General features: G+C 41.9%; 1 protein-coding gene across 1 annotated transcript in view; it reads left to right on the forward strand.

Annotated features, from left to right (window-relative positions):
• Nucleotides 1-24,907, forward strand: part of GRIN3A (glutamate ionotropic receptor NMDA type subunit 3A) — a gene marked incomplete at both ends in the record, with an annotated part of 77,715 nt that overhangs the window by 20,183 nt on the left and 32,625 nt on the right. Inside the window, 2 exons of the mRNA XM_084278354.1 lie at nt 15,021-15,625; nt 21,152-22,199. Coding sequence (XP_084134480.1) covers nt 15,021-15,625; nt 21,152-22,199 — 1,653 coding nt within the window. The remainder of the gene's footprint in view (nt 1-15,020; nt 15,626-21,151; nt 22,200-24,907) is intronic.

Genomic DNA, 24,907 nt, shown 5'->3' on the forward strand with positions numbered 1-24,907 from the left:
CCTTTTCTGGCACATGGGGACAGCCTGTTTTTGTGCTGCCAAGATTTCCTTCTTGAAGAGAGTCCATCCCTCCTGGGCACTTTTGCCCCTACGGACTGACTCCCATGCAACTTTATCAACCAGCCATCTGAGCAGTCCAAAGTCTGCCCTACAGAAGTCCAAGGTGACCATTCTACTTACCCCCCTCTCCCCCACTTCTACAACTGAGAATTCTATAATCTCGTGATCACTATGCCCCAGGCATCCTCCAGCCGTCACATCTCCCACTAGACCTTCTCTGTGCACAAACAGCAGGTCCAGTGAAGTGCCTCCCCTAGTCAGTTCACTCACCAGGAAGTTGTCTTCCACACACTCCAGGAACCTCCTAGACTGTTTCCTCTCTGCTGTATTATACTTCCAGCAGACATCCGTTAAGTTAAAGTCTCCCACAAGAAAAAGGGCTAGCAATAGTGAGTCTTCCCGCAGTTGTTTGTTAAATAACTCATTAGCCTCTTCCTCCTGGCTGGGTGGCCTACAGCAGACTCCCACCATGATACCTGCCTTATTTCTTGCTCCTCTCATTTTTACCCATTGTCATTCAACCCTGTGATCACCATCTTCAAGCTCAAGCCTATCAAAACACTCCCTAACAGCCCCTCCCCTAGAGGAGGGGCTAGCCCACCTCCTCTCCTTCCTCACCTGCCCTGCCTGAATAGTTCGTAGCCGGCCATAGCAGCACTCCAGTTATGTGAGTCATCCCACCACGTTTCCGTGATGGAGATTATGGCATAGTCTCCTTGTCTTACAATAACCTCCAGTTCCTCGTGTTTGTTGCCCATGCTGCATGCCCTGGTGTAGCTGCACTTCAGCTGGGCTGTCGATCCCACTACACTCCTAAAGGGAATAGTTTCACTTCCTAAGTGACTGCTTACTAAATTTTCTAACTCATCAGTGGTCTCTTCATCTTTGCTACCACTACCTTTAAGGTGCCATTTCCAGGCTCTTCCCTGACAAGCCTGGTTTTGACCCTCTCCCCCCACCCCACATCTAGTGTAAAGCTCTAATAATGACCCCTGCTAGACTCCTGGACAGTAGGCCTTGCTCTAGTGGGGCAGTGATCTGTACCATGGGGCACTGTGGAGAGGGTTCTCCCCATTTTACAGAGAGGCATTTGCTCACAAAAGGAGCATGAGATGAGGCAGGGATTTCAAATCAGATCGCTGTTTCTATATTCGACAGCCAGCTAGGGCCTGTTCCTCCTCCTCCTCCTCCACCTCTCCCTGTGTGCCTTGGTAACAGGCTTTGCGTAGTCACACACTTTTGTGGGTAGTTGCTATATGCTTTATTGGAAACTCAAATGCTTCTGCCTTTGGGGGTAGGGGGGTAGGCGCCTCCTGGTTGCAGGATCATGCCTTATTCGGTGTTTTGCGTGCCCAGAAAAGCAATTTGCAAAGACTACCACAAAACTTATAAATTGTACAGTTGCCTTTTGGGTTTTGTGTTGTTTTGGAGAGGTTTTTTTTATTTTATTTTTTTAAGACAATTAATTCAAGACTGAGAAGAAAAATAGGGAGAAGTGATTAAAAAATGTACAGTGAATATAAGTCAGTAGGCTTCGCTGCATTTTCAAAAGAGATTCTTGTCTTCTGTTGAAAGACAGTAACTCTGCCGCCAAGGAGCTAACAAGCATTACACCTCCCAATTTACTTTTTTCCTCCTGCAGCAACTGTTGATGTTGAACAGCACTTACCCTGGAACTATTTCCTAGGCAAACAACTGCCTCCTGCTGAGGAAAGTAGTTTCACTGCATGGCGTAATTAATGAAAGTTGCCCAGAGGGGCAAGGATGCCTGTGCAGGATGAGACCCTCCTACCCCAGCCAGTGGGGCAGTATCATGGACTTTGGGCAGACAGCAAGTGGCATTTCATGGCCCTTCAGTGTGTCATGTCTCAGTGGCTGGTCCACTCTCTCAGCTCACTCCCCACAACACACTAAGTGTATTTGTTTTTAAAAGATATGTTTGATTTCTAATTTCTGTTTCCCCTACTCACCCCCTGCCCTGAGAGCCAATTATAACTCTTCTTTCTAATTTCCCATCTTCCTAATTAAATCCTTGGTGTATTAAATAAGGAACCTCAAGTGGAGATGTTTAAATGCTGTTCCTGATTTTAAGCCAAGCAAGTACACATAAGAATTCACCTTAGAGACATGATTTAAATGTTTAGCCTCTAAAAGATGAACTAGTAACTTAATCTACCTTGGCCTTATTTAATAGAGTTAAGAGATCAGTCTTTGCAAGCTTAATTCTCAGCTTTCTTTCATATGAAAAATCAATATAGAGCAAAATGCACCTCTAGGTAAAATTAATCCTGTGAAACATGCCCGGAGCAAGGCACAGCAGAAGGGTATGCGATGATGAGCTGGTACTGCCTTTCTGAGGAACAGGACAGAACATGGGTCAGAATTAATTTCTTCCACTGTATTTTGCCCCATGCAGCTATCATTTCAGTGGCTGCTCTGTGCATAACTGCATGCAGCACACCCCACGGGTATTTCTTTGTTCCGCAGCAGTGCGGAGAGGAGAAAAGGCTAATTTGTTTGCCGGTTGTTGAATTTAAGGAGCAGACCCTAGTGCCCTGCAAGGAGTGCAGCAGGTCCCACAGCAGCCAGGGCTGTCCTTTGTCTGGAGGTGCTGCCAGCAGCAGGACAACCCTGCACGCCACATCCTGAACTGTGTTTTTACAGCACCTGGCTCGGGATGAACAGGGAAGGTTTCTTTGTTGAATTGCCACTTCCTTCCCCATTTGTCTACAAGATCAAATGACCTAGTTTCATTCTGCTGAGCTGCGAGCACCAGATAGGGTTGCACAGCCTGTTGGTAGGCACACAGTCGTTTGTAAAAATAATGAGAACGCAGGGGCACAGCTACTGAGGTTATGGGGAATGCAAATGCTCAGGAAGAGCTGGAGATGCTTTCAAGCCATGCTGGAATTGGACCAGTGAGTGAAAACGGTGCTCCAGTTTTTACCCCTTGCTGCAGGTGTTAATAGTAAAAAAATCTAATTGGATTAAGTGCCATGTGGGTACACCGAGTGCATATCAGAAAGGACAATAGCTGCTTTTGTAAAATGGGATCAAACTTCTTTTACCTAGATAATATGAATCAGCCTTCTCCATACCCTCTCCCCCCTTATGTTCTACATTTGCTTCCTTAAAACCTAGAAGAATTAAGTTCTTTTTGTTCAGCTACAATTTTGCTCATGACTAAAAAGCCAGGTAATGCAGAAAGTGTACTCGTAGCCTGTTGTACTTGCAAAAAAAGTAGCATTTTCTGGTGGTACACTGCAACATGTGCATCTTGCCCATGGGAAGGAGGAAGCAGCTATAACAGGGCAAAGATGTAAATGCTGTTGCAAGAGCCCTTTACGCTGAGCCTGGCAGTGGTGACATGCCAAAGGGCCCAGTGTGGAGCAGTTCTTGGCAATATGCATTGTAATTACAGCCTCAGTGGCCAAATTCTCTGTCAACTCCTGCACTGTGTTAATGGTAGTCTTCAAGAGTGAACCATCAGAGTAAACACCGCGTGCAGTTAACACAAGCTTTAGAAACCCATTCTACATGCGAAGCCAAGAGTTTATTGTTAGTCTGAATTCTTAGCAGTCTAAGTGAAGTAGTATTATTGTTCCCAATGATGCTAACACTTACAGGAAAGTTATCCAAGTACTCCTACTACTACTATTCTTGGTCATGATGCAGTTCAAGTTGTCATCCATGCAATTCCAGTATCTTTTTTCTCAGGTGCTGGGCTGACCCTTCCGTGCACCTCTGGGTCTCAAGGTTGGCATCACAAGTCTTCTTTAGAGAGATAGATCAAGTGTATGTGTGCTTTCAGAGGTGGATGTTGTTTGTGGCAAGTCATCTGTGTCCCAAAATCTCTAAAGGGAGCGATATTATATCAATAACAGGAATTTCTTCCTCCTCTGGGTTTGCTTTTGGTAACTTTTATATATTTGTTAGTACTGTCTGCATGTCTGCTGTATTTACTCGCCTATTCCTCATTGTTTGCAGTTCCACCTTATATCCACATTTGATGTTTCTGGTATATATATTGGATACTTGGTTTTTTGCTCCCTCTAAACCCAGTTTTATTGAGCTCTCAAGGTTGCAATCTCCTAGTGACCAGTATCTGACCATTGGTGAGTTGACTTCTGTTGCCATCCTGTGCTTGCAGTGTTAAGGCTTCTGCGGTCATCTCATGGTAGCACTTCTGTGGATCCTAGATACAATCCCATTTGTTTTTTCAGCAGCCTTTGAACTGTGATTTCTTGGTCTTCCAAGTAACATGTTGTTACTGCAGCCTGATCATGCCTATATGCTTCATCTAGGGCTGATAGCTTTAAAAAGCTATGAGTTGTTCCACTAGCAGACACACAAACAGAGTGCTCTTGTAGCTACCTAAATCGTTTTCTTCATGTTAAAACACCACCACTGGTGTGTTACCAGAATTTCTTTTCAACAGGGTCTTCCAAAATTGCACCTCAGACATTAGGAAGGTGAGAACTGAGGAGTCAGATCTCAGCAAGCCCAAAGGGCATGCAGTGTCTGCTCCCAGATGCTGCTACAGTTTTGGAAGTTGAATTGCTACCTCCCCTCATGAACCAAAAACTGAAGGGAAAAAACCCTTCCCTGTGCATTGACTGAATAATGTGCATGGGAAAACTCAGACTGCCTCATTCGGAGTCACTTTAAACCAGCACCCTTCTGTCTGATGGATGTGAAAACTACCAGTGTTTGGGAGGGGCTTCTCAACAGGAAAGCACATGACAATTTCTAGGCAGTCTGCTGAAGAGCTTTTGGTTAGTTGAATACCACATCTCCTTAAGGGAAGGATTTTGCTAAATGCTGTTTTCCAATCATTCAAGCTTACAGTGTCATTCAGAAGAACCCCAAAAAGGTACAGCCACCATGGAACAGCCACAGTCTTTTAAGTGCATTAAAAGTCTAGGGCGACCTGTAATGGGGTAGCTACAGCATGAATGCCAAATCCTGGGACAGGCATGACAGCCTAGATGAGGCCAGCCATAAGGGAATGTGTTACTGGGAAATGGCATTAGAAAGAAAGCCTTGGGTAGAGCTATTCAAAAATCTCCTTGCTTTATCTGGCAAGTACTGACTTCCTTGTGACAACCTGATTCTATAAGTCCCGAGCTTCTCAAAAATAATACTGTGCAGTAACAACTTGTCCATTGTGGCTGATACTCACACACAGTGTCTTATAGCATCTTTTATTCAAACATTTGCAAGGGATTTACAAGTATTGATTACAGTGCTGTGGCACCTGAAGCAAGAGTCACAGACGTGGACCTGGCTACCTCCTTCCAGATGAAGTGTCCCACAGAACAGAGGGGGTTCTCTAGTTTTGCATTGCCATTTTAATGATGGAGGAAAACCCGTTATGGGGAATTAATACATCTCCCTTGATCTAGTTGTATTAACAGCCTTTTTTTTTTAATCTATAACAGCAAATTTTACAGAAGGAAAAAATATTTCAGCTTTTGGCATCTGTATGAAATATTCTTTACCAACCTTTAAAATCACAGAATCACAGAATCAAAGAATATCAGGTTGGAAGGGACCTCAAGGATAATCTAGACCAACCTTTCTTGGCAAAAGCTCCATCTAGACCAGATGGCTCAGCACCCAGTCCAGATGAATCTTACAAGTGTCCAATGTTGGGGGATCTACCACTTACCCAGGGAGATTGTGCCAATGGCTGATTGTTCTCATTGGGAAAAACTGTCCTCTGGATTCCAATTGGAATATCTCCATGAGTAACTTGCACCTGTTACCTCTCATCTTTTCTAGGTGACTCCTTGTAAAAAGAGAGACTTCATCTTCTTTGTAGACACCCTCTAAGTACTGGAACATGGTCCAGTACTTAAAGGTCTCCCTTAAGCCTTCTTTTCTCAATGCTGAAGAAACCAAATTCTCTCAGCCTGTCCTCATACACCAAGCTTCCCAGGCCTTTGATCATCTTCATGGCCCTCCTCTGGACTCTCTCCAACCTGTCCACATCTTTTTTGTGTAGTGGAGACCAAAACAAAAGAGGGTATTCCAGGTGTGACCTGACAAGTTCTATATTTTTTTTTCCTCCTGAAGTAAAGAACACCTTGAAGTTTTTGGAGTAGGATTACTTCATACTCATTATGAAGATAAATAATGGTTCTTACTTTCCAAGAATAACTGAAATTTCATACTAGATATTCCCTCTTTGACACTGTAGAGGGCTGTACATATTCAGATTAGTTTGGAGCATTTGTGTGTAGGCATTAGAGATGCTAAGTGACCTCATGTCAAGACTATCTGGTCTAATGAGAGAAATAATTTTCAGGACAGACTGAGTGAAGACTTAAATTAATGCAACTCTTGTGGTGTGGCCTGGACAGATGCCAGGGATCTTTTGCTGTAGGAATCAGGACAACTCTGGTTAATCTAAGGTAGCTTTTCTCTGTCAGAAGCTTTTAAACTGTTGGGAAAAAAAAGTAGCCTTTAGTGTGGTGACCTGCCTTGTTTCAAATTGAAGTCAAATGGTATGTTTGTGGAGACAAATGCTCAAGACAAGAAAAAGGTGAATTCTTGAAGTCATCCTCTTTTGGGGCCAAAGCAGATCTGGTATTTTCTTCCCCAGAGAGCCAAAAGACAGGATTATTCTCCTGTCTAAGTAGCAAAATAAACATACAACTGGTATTCTTAATCACACTGATTCTGCTGCTTACACAGATGCTTCGGTGTGAAGGTCTAGAAGCCAAATTTAATGCTTACTGGATGTCCATGACAAGGTTCTTGGGATCCAGCTAGGACCAGGAGAGAGCTCAGGAACAGCATAACCCAGCTCCCAGTGCTCTTCCCAGGGGAATAGATGGATGTGTGCCCAACCTGCGCACTGTTTGTATCTCTGCACAAGCTGCAGAATGGATTTTTGAGAAGAAAACTTGGGTGCTTCACCCTCTGCTGTGGGAACTGCTGCCATGGGTGTGTGGTCTGTTGGCCACACCACACAGACAGAACAGAGGAGGCTCAGAGGAGACCTTATGGCTCTCTATAGCTTCCTTAAGGGGGGTTGTAGTGAGCTAGGGGTCGGCCTCTTCTCCCGTGTAGACAGCGACAGAACTAGAGGGAATGGTATCAAGCTGCGGCAGGGGAGGTTCAGGCTGAACATTAGGAAGCACTACTTCTCTGAAAGGGTAGTCAGGCACTGGAATGCACTGCCCAGGGAGGTGGTGGAGTCACCGACCCTGGGGGTGTTCAAGGAAAGACTGGACGTTGTATTGAGGGATATGGTTTAGTGGGAGCTAATAGTAATAGGTGAATGGTTGGACTGGATGATCTTTTAGGTCTTTTCCAACCTTGATAATTCTGTGATTCTGTGATTCTGTGAAAACAGAGATGATCATTGGTACACAGTGTTAACATACAGGTTTCTCAGTGCAGCGTGGAGGTGGCCATGCTGAGGCACATGTTCCCTCAATGGCTGCCAGGTGGCCTGTGCAGTGACTGGAGTGCAGGACAGGGAGCAGCTCAGTGGATGGTCAGGCTGGGCGGTAGGACCTCTCCATCCAAAGCTTTCCACAGTCTCTCAGCTGACAACACATCTTCCTTGGACAGCTGCAGTTTCAGTAGCAAGGCAGATATTAAAAATATAAAGCATGAAAAGAAAAAGCAGTAGGTGTGCCTGTATCCTTTAGGGAACTGGGTTTTAAACCTTTTTTTTTTGGTTGGTTGGGTTTTTTTTACTTCAACCATGGAAGAAAGAGCTTCCCAGTTCCTGAGGCTGCGGCTTCAGCTTGCTGACAGCTGCCATTTAGCTCTGTTTGTAAAGCTGTGAGTCCCCACAGTTGCACTGTAAGCCAGAAGACTTTTTTTTTTCTCCCCTTCAGCAGAGCTTTCTCTGATGTAATTAAACAGCCTGTTTTCTCTTTTGTGTTTCTTAGTGTAAATATAATTTAAACGCTGCCTTTGCCCCCAAGAGGCAGAGGGAAATATTTTCCATGTATTATTTACTTTTACAGAGTTATCAAAGGAATATTCACATACATGCTTTTAAGTCTGCTAATGAAGCTATCATAATGTCAAATAAAATGTCACTGTGACCATGCCTAATTAGCATTACAAATTTGGTTGAAGAGATAAATGGCCAGATCCTTTAGGGTGAAAGTCAGCCCAGCTCCAGGCATTCGTGCTCGCACGATTTTACAATGGGTCTACAGACTACAGAAATGGAGTCTTGAAAAATACTGCATTAATGAAATGCAAATCATGTTTCAGTTGTTAAATGAACCTGCTATCTCAGGTGTCTCAGGCGATGAGACTGTAAAACTGCTGTGGTTGGGATACAAAAAGGAAATAGGTAGTTACGGTCTCTGCTGATGTGTGGGAGCGAAACACATTGGACCATGTAAAGCTTAATATTCCACGAATGGCTTGGTCCAGAGCCCACTGAAAGTCAGTGGAAAGACTGTTGGTATCTGATCCGAAGGCGATTAGTCAGAAATTAAGGATTCTAGGCCTGTTCTTTACTCAGTAAAAACTGGTCAGTCGATCATGGCTGGTTTATAAATAGGAGCTAATGATGTGCAAAAAAAAAAAAAAATTAAGCTCTCATAGACATAGAAAACGTTTTTGCTAGTGACACTGTGTAAATGCAAACACATTATTAAAAATAGATCACAATTAACATTATTCAAATGAGTTTTAATTCTCTGTTTGTGTAATTTGAAGATAAACTGATGCAGATCATATCATCTTTAATGATAGCCTAAAGTCAAATTGAAAGTAATTGAATATCCATATGACCTTTAATTGACAGTTTAACTGAAATAGTAAGACTTTGCTAATTTCCAGAGTGAAGTAATGAAGTAATTTGCCAAAGATCTTTAATGAGGATAGATGGGCACAGTTCAGTATACTGACACTATCTCATACATATTCTGTGCCATCATAAGTACAAAGTTATACACATCTAAACTATTATTTAAGTTGTCAGAAGCCTTTGCAGTCTCACTGATTGCTACTAAATGACTGAATGAAAATTTTTTTGAAGGTCCTTGTTAAAAGAAAAGTAATTTTTTATTGTAAAGAAAAGCAAATAAATAAAAATACATAAAAGTATTAAGATCAGGGGCTGCATTCAGGGCTGATACATATTTAACTGCATCCTACAAATTATAAGTTAACCTTTCAAAATAAAATCAAGATATTAAATCCAAACATCTCCGAGTATTTCTGCATCCTTTCCTAAAAGAACAGATCACACTGGGATAGAATAGTGTCAAGTATGTGACTAAGGGCACTGCCCAGGTGCTTCTTGAACACTGACAGTCACATAAAACCAGTAAAGTCAACCGACCACTCAATAGATGAGGCCAGAGAGAATTCTTGCTTGAGCCGTTCAACAGTGTGGACCATCAAATATCCCCTTCCATGAGTCCCAGTACAAAACTGTTCCTCACCAATGTCTACAGGAATGTTTGCATCATGGGCTGGTAGTTAACTGAAAGTCAAGCAGAAGGCAAACACCTAGTAACTGAACTTTATGTATATTATTGTATCAGAAAAATTCTGAAAAGAGGTTTGCAGTGCCAACACGGTTAATAAATTGAGACGGTGTGTACTACCTTTTCAGGGCTGAATGTTTATGTTTCAAGCACATTAACAGGGAATTTAGCAAGTAATAAATCACAGTAGTGTTAAGTGCTCACGTAGATGCACCTGTGGGCTTTTAAAAGTGACAGCTGAAGCACAGATGGTTTCACACCATCACACAAGAAGCACTTTTAAATGCAGGCTCAGTCTATGCCAGGTTATCTTGAATTCATCTTGATTCAGTGAAGGAACAGTGTTTCAGTACAAGAGCAGTCTGTTGAACCACACTGACACGTCCCAGTACTCTGCACGTAAGACAGTGACCAGTGCCTCAGCTCCTGAGGACGTAGCCTGTAGCTGCAGTGCTATAGAAGAACCTAGCCCCACGCTTGAGAATACCAAGTCAGATGGAAACTGCCACCATCTCTGCTGCAGAGGGAAAGTATGGTTTTCTGGCCCTGAGGCAGAGTTTCACTTTCCCTGGACTCTGTCTGCTGGGTGCTGTGCTTGCTCCAGCCTCAGTGTAACGTCTGATGCCTTGGAAAGCCAGAATCAAAACTCAATGCCCTTGGTGACTATTAAGCAGGTATCCTTTACTGCAGTGCCAGGCACACAGGGGATCCCTCCTCCGAATGTGTGTGCCCATTAAAGCCAATTTTCTCATATTTATACAGATTAACTATACATATTCATTATCATTTCTAAGAAGAGGCAGGGTTATGCAGATTATTTCCAGGAAGTCATTTACATTAACTCCTCCCAGATAGAGCATGCTCAGTGACACTCAGGGGGTCTTCCGATGGTCTTCAGGGATAAAGGCTGGACGTCTTCCTTGCTCTCAGCACATAGAATCACAGAATCACAGAATCATACGGGTTGGAAGGGACCTCGAGAGATCATGGGGTCCAACCCCCCTGCCAAAGCAGCTCCCCAGCTCATATTGCACAGAGAGGCGTCCAGACGGGTCTGGAATATCTCCAGAGAAGGAGACTCCACCACCTCCCTGGGCAGCCTGTCCCAGGGCTCTGTCACCCTCACTGGGAAAAAGTTCTTCCACGTGTTGGTGTGGAACTTCCTGTGCTCCAACTTGCAGCCATTGCCCCTTGTCCTATCCCCACAGACCACTGAAAAGGGGCTGGACATTTCCCCCTGCATATCATACTTCAGATATTTATAAACATTAATAAGGTCCCCCCCTTAGTCTTTTCTCAAGGCTGAACAGTCCCAGCTCACTCAGCCTTTCCTCATAGGGGAGATGCTCCAGGACCTTAATCATTTTTGTAGCCCTTCTCTGGACTCTCCAAGAGATCCCTGTCTTTTTTCTACCAGGGAGCCCAGAACTGGACACAATACTCCAGGTGGGGCCTGACCAGGGCAGAGTAGAGGGGGAGGATCACCTCCTTTGACCTGCTGGCCACACTCCTCCTGATGCATCCCAGGATCCCATTGGCTCTCTGAGCCACCAGGGCACACTGCTGGCTCATGGCCAACCTGTCATCTACCAGGACCTCCAGGTCCTTCTCCACAGAGCTCTTCTCTAGCAGGTCATCCCCCAGCCTGTACTGATACAGACTGTTATTCCTCCTCAGGTGCAAGACTCTACACTTGCTTTTGTTGAATTTCATTAGATTTCTCCCTGCCCAGCTCTCCAGCCTGTCCAGGTCTCTCTGAATGGCAGCACAGTGTTCCTGCGTGTCAGCCTCTCCTCCCAGCTCTGTATCATTGGGTACTTGCTGAGGGTGGATGCTATTCCCTCATCAAGGTCATCAATGAAGATATTAAACATGACTGGACTCAGCACCGAGCCCTGGGGAACACCTCTAGTCACAGGCCTCCAGTCAGATTCTGCTCCTCGAATCACAACCCTCTGAGCCTGGTCTGACAGCCAGTTCCCAACCCACCTCACTGTCCACTCATCTATCCCGTGCTCTCTCAGCTTTGCTATCAGGATGTCATGGGAGACAGTATCAAAGGCCTTGCTGAAGTCAAGGTAGATGACATCCACTGCTCTCCCTCCATCCACCCAGCCAGTGATGAGATCATACATGCTCTTTACGTTTCTTCTCTGTGGTTATCTGAGCTCAAAAACACATTTCTTTTCGCTGAAAACAAGATATACTCTGTCTCTTAATTGTTCGTTAGTCTCATTATTTATGACTCCCCTATCTTTACTAGCTTCAAGGCTCAGTTTTGTAGCCACTTTCATGAAACAGCCCACACAGTTACAGCACAGCCATATTCTACTAAAATCCAAAACAAATATATTCTTAAAATACACAAATTAAAGTTACATTAATTGTCTCAAGCTACATCTACATCAACCTATTCAGCATTATTATGTTTCACTGACCCTAAGTTGGAATTCTTACCTTTTCTATAGGTTTATGAATTCATAGTGTTTTAATATTAGAGGAACCATGCTGTACACAAGCAGAAGTAGCCTTACATATGTGAAACTGTGCACATGCACTGGGTTTAGCATGAAGACATAGAGGTCTTCAAAGATCGAGCCCCATTAGGTAAGATCAAGAGCCAGCTCTCAGACAGTCCTGTCATACTACTTACTGAAGGTGATCCCCAAAATGTGCTAGGACCCAAACTTTCAGTGTACGGTGTAAGAAAGTTAATTGGCTTGTGCCAAAACCAGACCAGACATAGTAAGCAGTACAAATGGTTGAGTTTATTTCCCGAAGCTGGTTTTTTTTTGACAGTATGGACATAGCTGTTATTGCCAACGTCTGTCACACATCAGCACATGGTGGTTTTTCTATATCATATCTGTCATCTGTATTATTTTTTTTAATATATGAGCCTATAGCATAATACCTATAGTACAATGCTTGGCATGTTGTGCTTCTCAACATATTGAAGACATTTGTTTTTCCTCCTGCAGGTGTGGTCAGGTTGTGTGCTGGGACTGTTTAGTCTTGAGTAAAGAAGACTTAGGGGGGACCTAATTAGTGTTTATAAATATCTTAGACATGGGATGCAGGGGGAATTGGTGAGCCTCTTTTCAGTGGTCTGTGGGGACAGGACAAGGGGCAATGGCCGTAAACTGGAGCATAGGAAATTCCGCACCAACATGCGGAAGAACTTTTTCCCAGTGAGGGTGACAGAGCCCTGGGACAGGCTGCCCAGGGAGGTGGTGGAGTCTCCTTCTCTGGAGATATTCAAGTCTCGTCTGGACGCCTCTCTGTGCAATATGAGCTGGGGAGCTGCTTTGGCAGGGAAGTTGGACCCCATGATCTCTCGAGGTCCCTTCCAACCCTTACGATTCTGTGATTCTGTGATTCTGTGATTTCTATATGCAAAATGTTCTCTATATACTGGATATCTTACTTCTTTTATAACACTCAAATTAACAAAGCCAGTTGGCTTGCAGAGTTTTGCTGATTAGAGGCAGGTCATTGTGTAAGAAGAGTTCATACTTCGATTTGATCTTGGACAGAGAGGACACAAGCAACATCCTTTCTAATCCCTTCTATTTGCAATAAGAGACAAACTAATTTACCTGATCATCTCATAACCTCAGATTAAAAAGGGTGTGGTTACTCCATCTGCAGAGACAAATTTATTCAAAACATCTTCCCAAACCCAGATATTGTGCACAATGTTGTGGGTTTTTTCCTGAACTAATCAAATGTTTTAATTAGTAGGCAATGTTTTCTAGCATTTGCAGAGTTGGCAGAGATTAGCTTCTTGTGTGTTCAGTAACTTGTCCTTTATCAAAGAGTCAATCCTCTTGTGTCTTATTGGCAGTACATGATGTGCATCGATCGTGGACAGTGATCTGTTTAATTACCTTATTTGTGTGTCTGTGTAAAAAAAAGGCCACAGATACCAAAACCCAGAGATAACAAAAAAAGCTGAGAGCATCTTCAATTACAGAATTCTTTTTATCAAGCTCTGAATTTAAATGATCTGCTCTGGAAAACAGATGATGAGTTCATGTAACTGCAGATTGACAAGATGAAAGCATGCTGCTTATAAATGGTATTTAGCTCTTCAGGTTTTGGTGTTTTGTTGGTTGGGTTTTTTTCCTCATTCCAGCCCTTAAATATGTATTGGAGAACCCAGGGGGTTATTTTAGTAAAAATAGAGCAAATTGGGTGATTATCATATTATTCTAAATTCATAATGACAGTTCTACTATCCATACAAATTGGAGCCTATAATGAAAAGTAAAATACTATTAAAATCAAAATGATAGCATTTTATGCCAACTTTAAAGATGGTAGAGGTTTGATTCCTCTTATATATAATATGTGTTAACTACTGAAAATATAAGAGAATGAAGAACAGACTTTAAAAGTTTAGTAACTTACTGGATACAAAGATAAAATTCAGGTACCTGTGTAGGAAAAGATACCATTTGAGGAGGCATGAATACAGACAAGCATTGACATAAAGTCACAGTAAAGATCTCACAAACCAAAAGGTGCACTGAAACAGGCATCATAACTCATGTTTTTGAACAGTTTGGTGGCTGAAATCAAATGCAAGTTTAAAGTAAAACAACTTTATTAGCAAAGCTACACTGAAGATGTAAGTTCTCACCTGAAACCATAAGTAGGAACAGTATGTAGTGTGCTACATGAAGGCCTGATAGAAACATTTTGGTAAAGCAGAGAGTTATTTCATAACAACATGCCAGAAATTGCTTGGAATCTTTGTTTTTTCCCTCCTTCCTTCCTTATTAAATCTGTAGATAAAATTTACATTTTGGGGACCAGACAAGGGGGAGGAATAAAAGTGCAGGATAAGTATGGATCAAAGTGTAAGTATGGAGACCAAATGAGATCAAATGAGACCAAATGAATTAGCCTCACATCCTTCTTCCTTTTCTGGAAAAGATAAAGCCGAGGGCAAGAGTGTTGGGAAATGTTACGGGTTAAGTTCTATCATCACTGACATGGTAAAAATGAACAAACAAACAAACAAAAAACCAACCCCACCCCAAAACAGTTGAGGACTATTCTTTATTTTTCTAACTGTTTACCAAAGAACTTGTCAGCATCTGCTGAATGGGAACACTAACACCAAAGTTGAACCTTGAACCTGAAGTCGGGCATACATTCTCATACCCCTGTTAGGTAGGAGAGCAGGGAAATCTTTGCTTGGGAATGCCAAGAAACCCAAAAGTACAAATGGATTGACATAAATTTGGATTTCTTGGAAACAGACTCATTAGTGACCACTGCAGTTGACTCAGACTCTAGTTGAGGAATCCCATGAATCACAGTCCATTTAGGCTGGTGTAAGTTTCTGTGTTTCTCAAACAGTTTTCTTGGTTGACAGGTGGTTACTTGGAACTAAATGAGTAAATAAAAATCAAAAAAGCGCATTAACTATTGGTCCAGCATATTTCTGATCAGTGTCCTTTATGTTTTTAACCACAGAATCCCCTTCATCTCCAGATGAGTTTAGAAAATTCACTGAGTTCTGATGCTGATGTCACTTTCTCAATCCTTGCAATGAACAACTGGTATAATTTCAGCCTGATGCTATGCCAGGAGGAGTGGAACATCACAGATTTTCTCTTCCTCACACAACAGAGCTCCAAGTTCCATCTGGGATCCATTATAAACATCACAGCAAACCTCACTTCTGCCAGCGACCTTCTTAACTACTTGCAGTTTTACCTGGAGAGCATCAAAGACACAACGTCTACCATGGTGATGTTTGGATGCGACATGGAAAAAACGCAGAGGATTTTTGAAATAACCACACAGTTTGGTGTGATGCCTCCAGAACTCCACTGGATTATTGGGGATTCACAAAATGTGGAAGAGCTGAAGACAGAAGGGTTGCCACTTGGTCTCATTGCTCATGGCAAGACAACACAGTCAGTCTTTGAGCATTACGTACAGGATGCAATGGAGCTGGTCGCAAGAGCTGTAGCAGCAGCCACCATGATTCAACCAGAACTCGCTCTTATTCCAAGTACAACAAATTGCATGGACACAGATGACAGGAATATCACTTCAGGGCAGTATTTGTCAAAGTAAGTTTTTCCTGCTTTCTCTTTTTGTAGCTAACATGCAAGAAAAAATACTTTACTCTTCTCCACCATTCTCAATGTCTTAGCTATCATGCTGTTAAAAGTGTGCTAATGTATACATTTGTTTCAGGATTTCCTCCTGCTTCATTAAGGTTGGATGGGGTTTTGGGCAACCTTGAAGGTTGTCCCTGCCCATGGCAGGGGTTTAGAACTAGATAGGCTTTGAGGTCCTTTCTAACCCAAACCATGCTATGATTCTATGATTGCTTTGGGGCAAATAATGAAACTTAAACTTAGCCACAGAGGGAGATTGAGCCAGTTGCAGGAGAAGATGTTGTACCACAAAAGTAGAGATCATGTAAGAAACAGAGACTGATCAAAAAGTACCTCGTATTTATGCATAAAAGAGGGAAAAGGCACAGCTAGTGTCAAATCTTCTGAGGCTTTGAGATAAGAATATTTGTGCTCCCAAATTGATAAGAGCTTATAAAAGCAGATGTGTGCCCCTTGCTAGTATGCTTCCATGGAAAAGAAACAAAAAAGATTCACCTTAACCACCTCAGAGGCTACTGCTGCTGGTGAGAGCGCTCAAAACTATGGCGTTCTCTCTCTGCCACTTGGTGTAGAAGGCCTGCTCTTTCAGCTCCTGCTGAAACTGTTCCTGTTGACCACTGCACATCACTATACTGGAGTTATTCCTGAAATCACTTGGGAATTCATGTCTAGAAATATTCTGGTTTGTAACATATGGGAGGAAAAATCTCATTGTTCCTTTTAAAAACAAACAAAAAGGTCCATGGTAGGTATTAGAATATATCAGCCTGGTTCCATCCAGTGACTGTTGCATGTTTTTCTCCCATGATACCTGGTTTTCAGCTACCGATTTTGTTGGTATCATCACAGTAATGAGGTAACAGCACTGCTTAAAACAAAACAAAACAAAATAGAGTTCTTTAGTCAGCACTTGTCCATATCTTATGGGTCAAAATACCCTGTTTCCAAAGTGTGAAAAAAGGCTTGGGAATAAATACTTTAAGGGCTTGCAGTGCAATACCCCCTCTGACCTCTGATACTACCTTTGTCTCCTCACTCTGGATATTTTAACTAGATCATACCTATTCCCTGAGAAGTAAAACTCAGCACGAGGCTTCTTAAAGTAACAAATATTTGAGGACAGTAGTTTCATATACAGACTTATTTGACGGTTAAGGAACGGACAAAGAAGGAGGAGAGCAAAACTGAAGCTCTTGAGCATATTCCTGCAAAATAGTTCTTTGTCATAGCTTTCTACAGAAGACTATTAGCTCTCTCACGAACAGTGACTTCTGTAGCTTTCGTTGTATTTTAGAGACAATATGCGATTTCACATCCGTGAAATTTCTTGTTCCTGAATCTCAGTAAAGCTACTGTGGAATATGAAAAAAGGATCATATGCTTATCCTGTTTTTCCCTAGGCACCTGTTTGTCAGTCCCAGTCCTATTAAAAGCAGAATTACAGGTTAGAAAAACCCTTGCTCTGAATCACTGCAGCTGTTTGCGTAGTGTGTGAGACACTTACCTGATGTCCAATACTGACGTTTGTGAGTTAGCAGTGTAGTTATTAACTCTGAGTAGTACCAGTGATTTCTCATGCATGAAGCCCCAATGAGTGGCTTAGCTGTGACCAGACACACATGGCACAACGCTTTTAGGCAAGTGATGCGCCTCCAAAAATGAAACTTTTATCTGATACTTAATTGAGTGTTTACTAATGTGGGCGTTTTTCTGCCTGAATGAACCCATCTGTCTTGATATGTAGCCCTGGAGCTGTGGTTGTTGCGCGAGGGGAAGGCACAATGGCACGGAGCTTTGCAGCCTGCAGTTCAACAGCGGTTCCCCAGGCTGCCGCAGCTGACACCTGGGCTTTCATTGCCAGCACTGCACTCATACATTGTCTGTGCAGGCATTTAAATGCCACCTAGGAGCAGTATAATGATTGTGAACAAGATCTGGTCCATGGCGAGGCGTGCTTTTATCTATATGGTTATGAATATGGATATGGATGTAGATGTACAAACCCCTGGAGATTATACTGTTGTAACTCTCCATCTTTTTATTCCTCGTACAATGAGATCAGCTCCCTGATCTGTTCCTGCCTGCACATGGGACCATCATTGTTGATGGAACAAGGCATTAAAATTTCAGAGCCTCATCCTGTCTTATAGCTTTAATTAGTCTTAGAGGTTTAACTAGTCTTACACTTTTAATTCTGCTTCTTGGGTAATTTCAGCAGCCTGTTATTTGCTTGCCCATTCTAGTTCTTGCCTCCAGTAAACTTCCCATGAAATATGTGGAATCACCAAGCCATCAAGATTGAAAGAAAATTTAATCATTTAATTAAATTATTATTAAAAGTACTACAAAGATATCTCTGCTGGACTATGGTAGTGCTGCTAATGCTCTAATGAGCAGTTCTTACAACAAAGCACATGAAAAACAAATAAAGCAGAAATGAGCAAATGACACACTTTGGACTCTTTGGTCCCACTGGAGTGAAGTTTTGATAGAACTACCACAGCCAGTCAGTGTGATCATCAACTCACACATATTGATATAACATCAAGGAAATTCATTCAGCTGTCAAACTTGAGAACCTGGCCCTTCTGAAATTTGTGCACATCATCTTTCCATACATATCTGCCAGTAGCCCTACTGAGAAGATACTCCTCAGTTATTGCCAGCGTGTCAATGCAATACTCAGCATCTGTAATTCACAGAGATTCACACTAGGGACTGCTGCCTTAAATAATGTAGTCAGATACTGTTATCTATTTCCTAAAATTATGGAGCAAGGGAGTCTTTGCGTTGAAGTCCCTGGCATGAATTTCACTCGTGCTGCATACAGTGTATGTGAATGATTAGCAGCCATAGCCACTCGCGTATAAAACAAAGTGTTGTTAAAATCTATCTCCCACATGGTTCCCCTCATTTATTTTGATTAATGTCCTGTCACTACCAAAAATACAGAACATGCAAATCAGCTGCAAAAGTAAGCCACTAACTCCGTAAGGTAGCAAAGCCATACATTTAAATGCTACTAAATCTCACAGGTAACTGCTTCTAACACAATTCAACCACAGGACAGGTATGGAGGGCTCGATTCACCCTCATGGGCACACTTATTTCAACAGTGAAAGTCAGAGAACACAGTGCATAAATTCCACTGTTCTCATTCTACCTGCAGAAAATAAATCTAGTGCATTATTCCATAGCTTCATCTACTCCCAAAGCATCTGGTCTGCAGCATTCTGATATCCAAGTGTTGCTGTAGTAACGGTGTGGGCCCAAATTCATCAAAAGTTTCCTAGCTTATTCCACCTGAGGACTTTTCTCCCTCAATTTTGGCATGTTTTGAACTGCTAACACTATTTGCCACGCTTAAACCATTCTTCCAAAACTTTACATACAGATGCATCTACGCAGGCAGTGGGTCCACTGTTACTGCCATAGCAATGGCTTCAGCATATAAGCCCAGCAAGGCTTGTAAAGAAGAAGTTGCATGTTTTTTCACAAGGACTGAGGAAAAGAGATAAAAAGCAGATAAGTTTATAGGTACATAAACCTTTCTTTAGGGCTTAAGATTGCCCTACCCTATAAACTTTGCCTTGATAGTATTTACATACACAAACACACAAGCACATTGTCATATATGAAAAACGGGGTAGGAGGAAAGGACTAGTCTGTAAACAGTGTCAGACACCACTGATTATTGAAGTTATGGGATAATTTGGCTAACACTAGATTAAGTGGACTAAAAATGAGAACTATGTTTATGCATCTGTCCCATCTATAAACACCTATGTGCATTTTTAGGTATAATTTTCAGTGCCAAGCTAACACATATACAAACCAATTGCTTTTGACAGTATTGGCTGTACCATCTTTCTCCAAACTAAACCTACTCAAAATAGACTGCATGAAAACAGTTTTGAATCCATCTCAGAGAAGGTTGTTGCACACACAACCACACTCAAACTTTGCTGAGGACAAAAGCTTATATGATCTTGAGACAGTCCAGTGTTTTAACTGCTCAAATGCCATCAAAAGTCATCAAAACAAAGGGCAGAGTCTGGGCAGAAGTATGCACACACACAGGCTTGCTGTGGATTTATCATTTTCAAATCAATTTAAGGTTATTTTGTAACCAGTCTAATATTGATAAACAATTAACACTGCTTAAAGTTTATGTCTTGCCTATTGAGGTTGGAATGACAGCTATATAGCCTTTATACTTCTTTCAATACTTGATTTCATCCAATTTCTAGAACTAATGTGAGGTGTTATGTTCTATTACGACAGCTAAATAGTCTGTCTTCTGAATATCTCTTACTGAAAAAATATGTGCCTGACTTACCTTACACCGTATTAGCAGCAATTTAACTCAGTTGTTTTCAATAGAATCACTGTACTAGGACATACAGAGTCTTAGAAGATTCCTTCAAAACCCTCAGCAAAATTCTTGTCAGCTTCCTTATTAACAGAGTGCAGTTCAGCTGGTCATGGTGTTTACATTAAAGGGGATTTTCTCTTTACATTTATTTCCTGATCAATTCCCCGCTCCTTTTTCCATGTCATTTTATCTTCTTCGATAGTGACCCACCATGAATTGACTTACCTCAGTTAATGACTTAGCTGAATTGAACATACAGGGAGGACAACTGCTAGCAAACATTGCCAGCCAATGCAAAGGAGGTTCTTCACTGTATTGTGAATATAGTAAAAGCCCAAAAATCTCAATGCAAAATACGCAGTGCAGAAGTCGCACACTTCATGAGATCTGCTACAGTGTCAAAATTGCACATTTAAGAACATTACTTTTTCAGACATTTTAAGAACTAGTTGGGTTTTTTTTTCCCATAAGACTTAGAAAGTGACACTCCTCTAGGACAAGCATCTTTCTCTGAGTCCCCTTCTTCATTCTGAAGTGGCTAACAGTGATTTACCAATGCAAAATTCGCATGTTTGAGACTGGATTGGTTCACTTCAGAGTGCTTGAAAGCTGTTGACAGCACTTCAGTAGCCTCTCATATGTAAGCTAGATCTTAGTGAGATTGTATGATTTTTCTTGGAAGGACATTTAATACATAATTTCCACTCTTCCTTTTTCATACCTATTTTTATCTAAGAAACTGACAACAAATTTGGTGAGTTCGTCTTAGAACTAACCTATGTTTCATTAACTTATGAGGGAGAGGTATCTGAAAAAATGGTGTTCTCACAACTGTTTTCTGATACGTAAAAAGAGTATCTTTCCTGAAGAGTTTTCATTTACATTAGGATATATAGGAGAGCATTTCCAAGTAGTTGAATTGTAAATTAAGTAAGTAAAGTGGCTTGTTTATTGTGCCACAGGAAAGCTATTAATGATCCAGGTGTTCAACAACATCCACAATCTATTCTCTTAAACATAAATTCGTGGTGCCTGCATATGCTTTAGCATGATGACTTCAGTTGTCTCATTATTATTACTCTGCTTTCTCCCTGTAACAGGTTTTTAGCCAACACAACTTTTGATGGTCTCAGCGGACACATTAAGGTGAAAGGGTCCTCTGTCATCAGCTCAGAAAACAACTTTTTCATCTGGAATCTGCAGCATGACCCTGTTGGGAACCCAATGTGGACTCGCCTGGGGAGCTGGCAAGAAGGGAAGATAATCATGGACTATGGGATATGGCCAGAACAGGCCCAGAGACATAAGAATCACATGCAACACCCCACCCGCCTGCACCTCAGAGTGGTAACACTCATTGAGCATCCATTTGTCTTTACAAGAGATGTGGATGATGAAGGTCTTTGCCCAGCAGGGCAGCTGTGCCTGGATCCTTTGACCAATGACTCAGCTGTGCTGGATAACCTGTTTGAAACCCTTCAAGGAGGGAACGACACTGTTCCCATTGAGCTGAAGAAGTGCTGCTATGGCTACTGCATTGACTTGCTGGAGAAGCTCGCTGAGGATATGAACTTTGATTTTGACTTGTACATTGTTGGGGATGGAAAATATGGAGCCTGGAAGAATGGCCACTGGACAGGGCTGGTGGGAGACCTTCTTGCTGGCACAGCTCACATGGCAGTGACATCATTTAGCATTAACACTGCCCGCAGCCAGGTGATTGATTTCACCAGCCCTTTTTTTTCAACTAGCTTGGGGATATTGGTGAGAACCAAAGACACAGCAGCTCCTATTGGAGCCTTTATGTGGCCACTTCACTGGACTATGTGGCTGGGGATATTTGTTGCTCTTCACATCACAGCTGTATTCCTCACCCTGTATGAGTGGAAAAGTCCTTTTGGGATGACCCCAAAGGGAAGGAATAGGAACAAAGTCTTCTCCTTCTCATCTGCCCTGAATGTCTGCTATGCCATCTTATTTGGAAGAACAGCTGCCATCAAACCCCCTAAGTGCTGGACTGGAAGGTTCTTAATGAATCTCTGGGCTATTTTCTGTCTGTTTTGTTTGTCCACGTATACAGCCAACCTAGCTGCTGTCATGGTGGGAGAGAAGATCTATGAAGAGCTTTCTGGAATACATGACCCAAAGGTAAAGTATGTCTATAGTTATTTACCCTGCCTTTTCTTCTTCCCAGTCACAATTCACTGCTGCATAATTTGTGCAGCAGTGAATTGTGAATTGTGAATTTGTGCAGACAAAGTCCCTTTGTCTGCAGTTATTTTAATCAATTGGATGATTTGGAGATCTACTCGAAGAAAACAACCATAAAGCATGAAGACTGATGTTCTAGGTAGGAGTTTGCAAGTATTTCATGGGTCATAGTGGTGCTTGCAAAGGCATTACTGGCAAAATTCTTCACAAATGCTAAATCAGATGGAACAGAACTTAAATATTTGGAAAAAAAAATCCTGGCTGCTCCTTCAAAAGAGTGGAATTCACTTTACAAGTAGTGAGGCATTTGATTTGTAATACTTTTTCTGCTAGGGTGCTGTCATGAGGGCAGGTGTATTGTATTGTAGACAACCCATCTGCAAATAGGTCAGACTTCCTAATACTTTGCAGTAAGGCAAGGGAAGGTGTCTAAGTGGGAGTGCCTCCACCCACTGTCTCCCCCACTCCCACGGGGGGTGAAAGCATCATCAGTTGGAATTTAAGTCCAGTCATTTTGTTAGACTGTTCTGAGTTTATTCCCCACTGAGTACTGATCATGAAAACAGGAGTGCAGAATGGTTTGTAGAGAACACATGGCTGCAATGACACAAGAGCAGGCATCCTTTTCACCTAACAGTCACTGTAGGGAACAGGGTGGCAGCAGCACATCTCCCTTGTTTGGCACTGTCTCCAGTGAAGGTGTCATTATATTGTCCACAGTTTTATTCTCGTGACCTAACTGCTAGTACACAGCTTTGAAACCCTCCACCAGTTTGTCTCAGGTGACTGAACTGACACAACACTCTGCCACTGGAAAAAGTAATTTTGAGAACTTAAGAACTGGACATTTATTTTGCTTTTGTAACTTGTGTAAGTAAAGGTTACATCTGTCCCTCCAGACAGCAAAGCCCAAACTCTCTGAGACTGATCATCATAGAGTTTTTACTTTGTGAGTATGACATCTGATTCGCTTCCTCCAACCTCATCTAGATTCTTTCTATCACAAATATTTTTAAAAAATATAAAAATCCTTTCTGTGGCTGGTCAGAGGCACTGTAAAATTGATTTATGCCTGAAAGCAATTGTTACTAGTAATCTGCCCTTCCCTTGCCAGAAAAAAATATATCATAAATGCTATATCAATAACTTAATTTAAGCTGCAAAAGTCCAGGAATCAGGTGTTTGTTTTCTTCAAGGCATTATGAATAATCAAATTAGAACCTTTGGGTGAACTTCCTCAGCTCTGTATCCCTGTTACAGTCACTGTTGTATGAGACATAGCATTAGCTTGAAAATGAGGTTGGTCCTCTTACTCTTTGCATGGGCATCACCTAATCCATCAAATCAAATATGATTACATCCCATTTTCCTGCATTGCTGTTGTGACCACAGATGGAGTTCTTAGGGTGGGTGTTGGGAAACGGCTGCAACTGCAAGAAAATGGAACTTTAAAGCTGCTGCACTGTAAAGCCTGGCTGCTGACTTACAAAATTGAGTGCAGAGTACTGAAGCCTATCAGGTGCTGCAAACACAGGTGTTAGTCCTGAACAGAAACACCAATGGCTCATGGTTAATAACCTCAGTGATCCCATTAAATCACTGGCATTAATGGCCTTTTGAGACAGGCACTTCCCTGCTCCATGGACTAGATCTAAGCTTCTGAGTAGTTACCAGTTTCCAGTGTGGGAATAAGACAAGGTGGATTTCATGGAAGAAGCTTGCCTGCCATTACCTGAACTGCAAAATAGTTTCCTGTATTTCATTCATGCATTTGTCTCCGAAGTTTTAGTCTATAAAAGCTGTCGTAATAGAAACTGTGCTGGCTTAACTTTTTCTCTCACAAAGCCTGAGCAGTGCCCATTCAGAGCTCTCTCTAAGGCTTAAAGCTTAGGTTAAAGGACCATTTGGGGAACAAAAATTGCAGAGGTGCATGCACCGCTTTTTACTTAGCTACTTACATTTTTTGTGTAATTTAAAGGGGTTTTTTTTTTGCAGATCTGCTAACCTTATTCCTTTCAGTGGTCATCACCCATTTCAAAAAATAAGGCAGCGGGATGCAGAAATAATTATTTTAATTTTAATATACTTTTAAACATTTTCCTGCTGCTCTGGGGATAGTTATGCCCTTGTACTGTGCTTTTAAGGTTCATTTCAAAAACAAAGCTCAAAATAAAGGAGCTACCTTCCTAAGATGATGTAAAATATGTAATTTCAGGCTGGCAGCCTCAAACAGCAAATCCCATATGAGACTGCAAACAGTAAGAAGGAATGCAAGTTCCTTTAAAGGGTTTTATTTTCTCAAGATTAGAAACCTGGTACCTAAAGTCAGTATTTTCAGGAATATCTGTGTTCTCTCTTCTTGTTCAGAAAAGAAAAGATTAGCTACTGCCTGAATAAGTAACATCTGCCTTTCTACAAAAATTCATGTTACAACAGTGATGTTTAATTGACAAAGCAGTACAATGTTTTAGCAGTTGCTTGTTGTGGCTCAGAAAAGCAACATGGTCTTTCTGTGTTGCTTAAGTCTCAAAGGTATAACATTTTCATTAGAAACCAAAAGAAAGTGAGTCGCAGCATAACCACTGTAACTACAAAGTAAAGTGGAATACAGCATTATAGATATCTCAGTTGGACCTTTAAATGCA

This window comes from Gallinula chloropus (assembly GCF_964237585.1).
Source record: "Gallinula chloropus genome assembly, chromosome: Z".
Classification (NCBI taxonomy): domain Eukaryota; kingdom Metazoa; phylum Chordata; class Aves; order Gruiformes; family Rallidae; genus Gallinula; species Gallinula chloropus.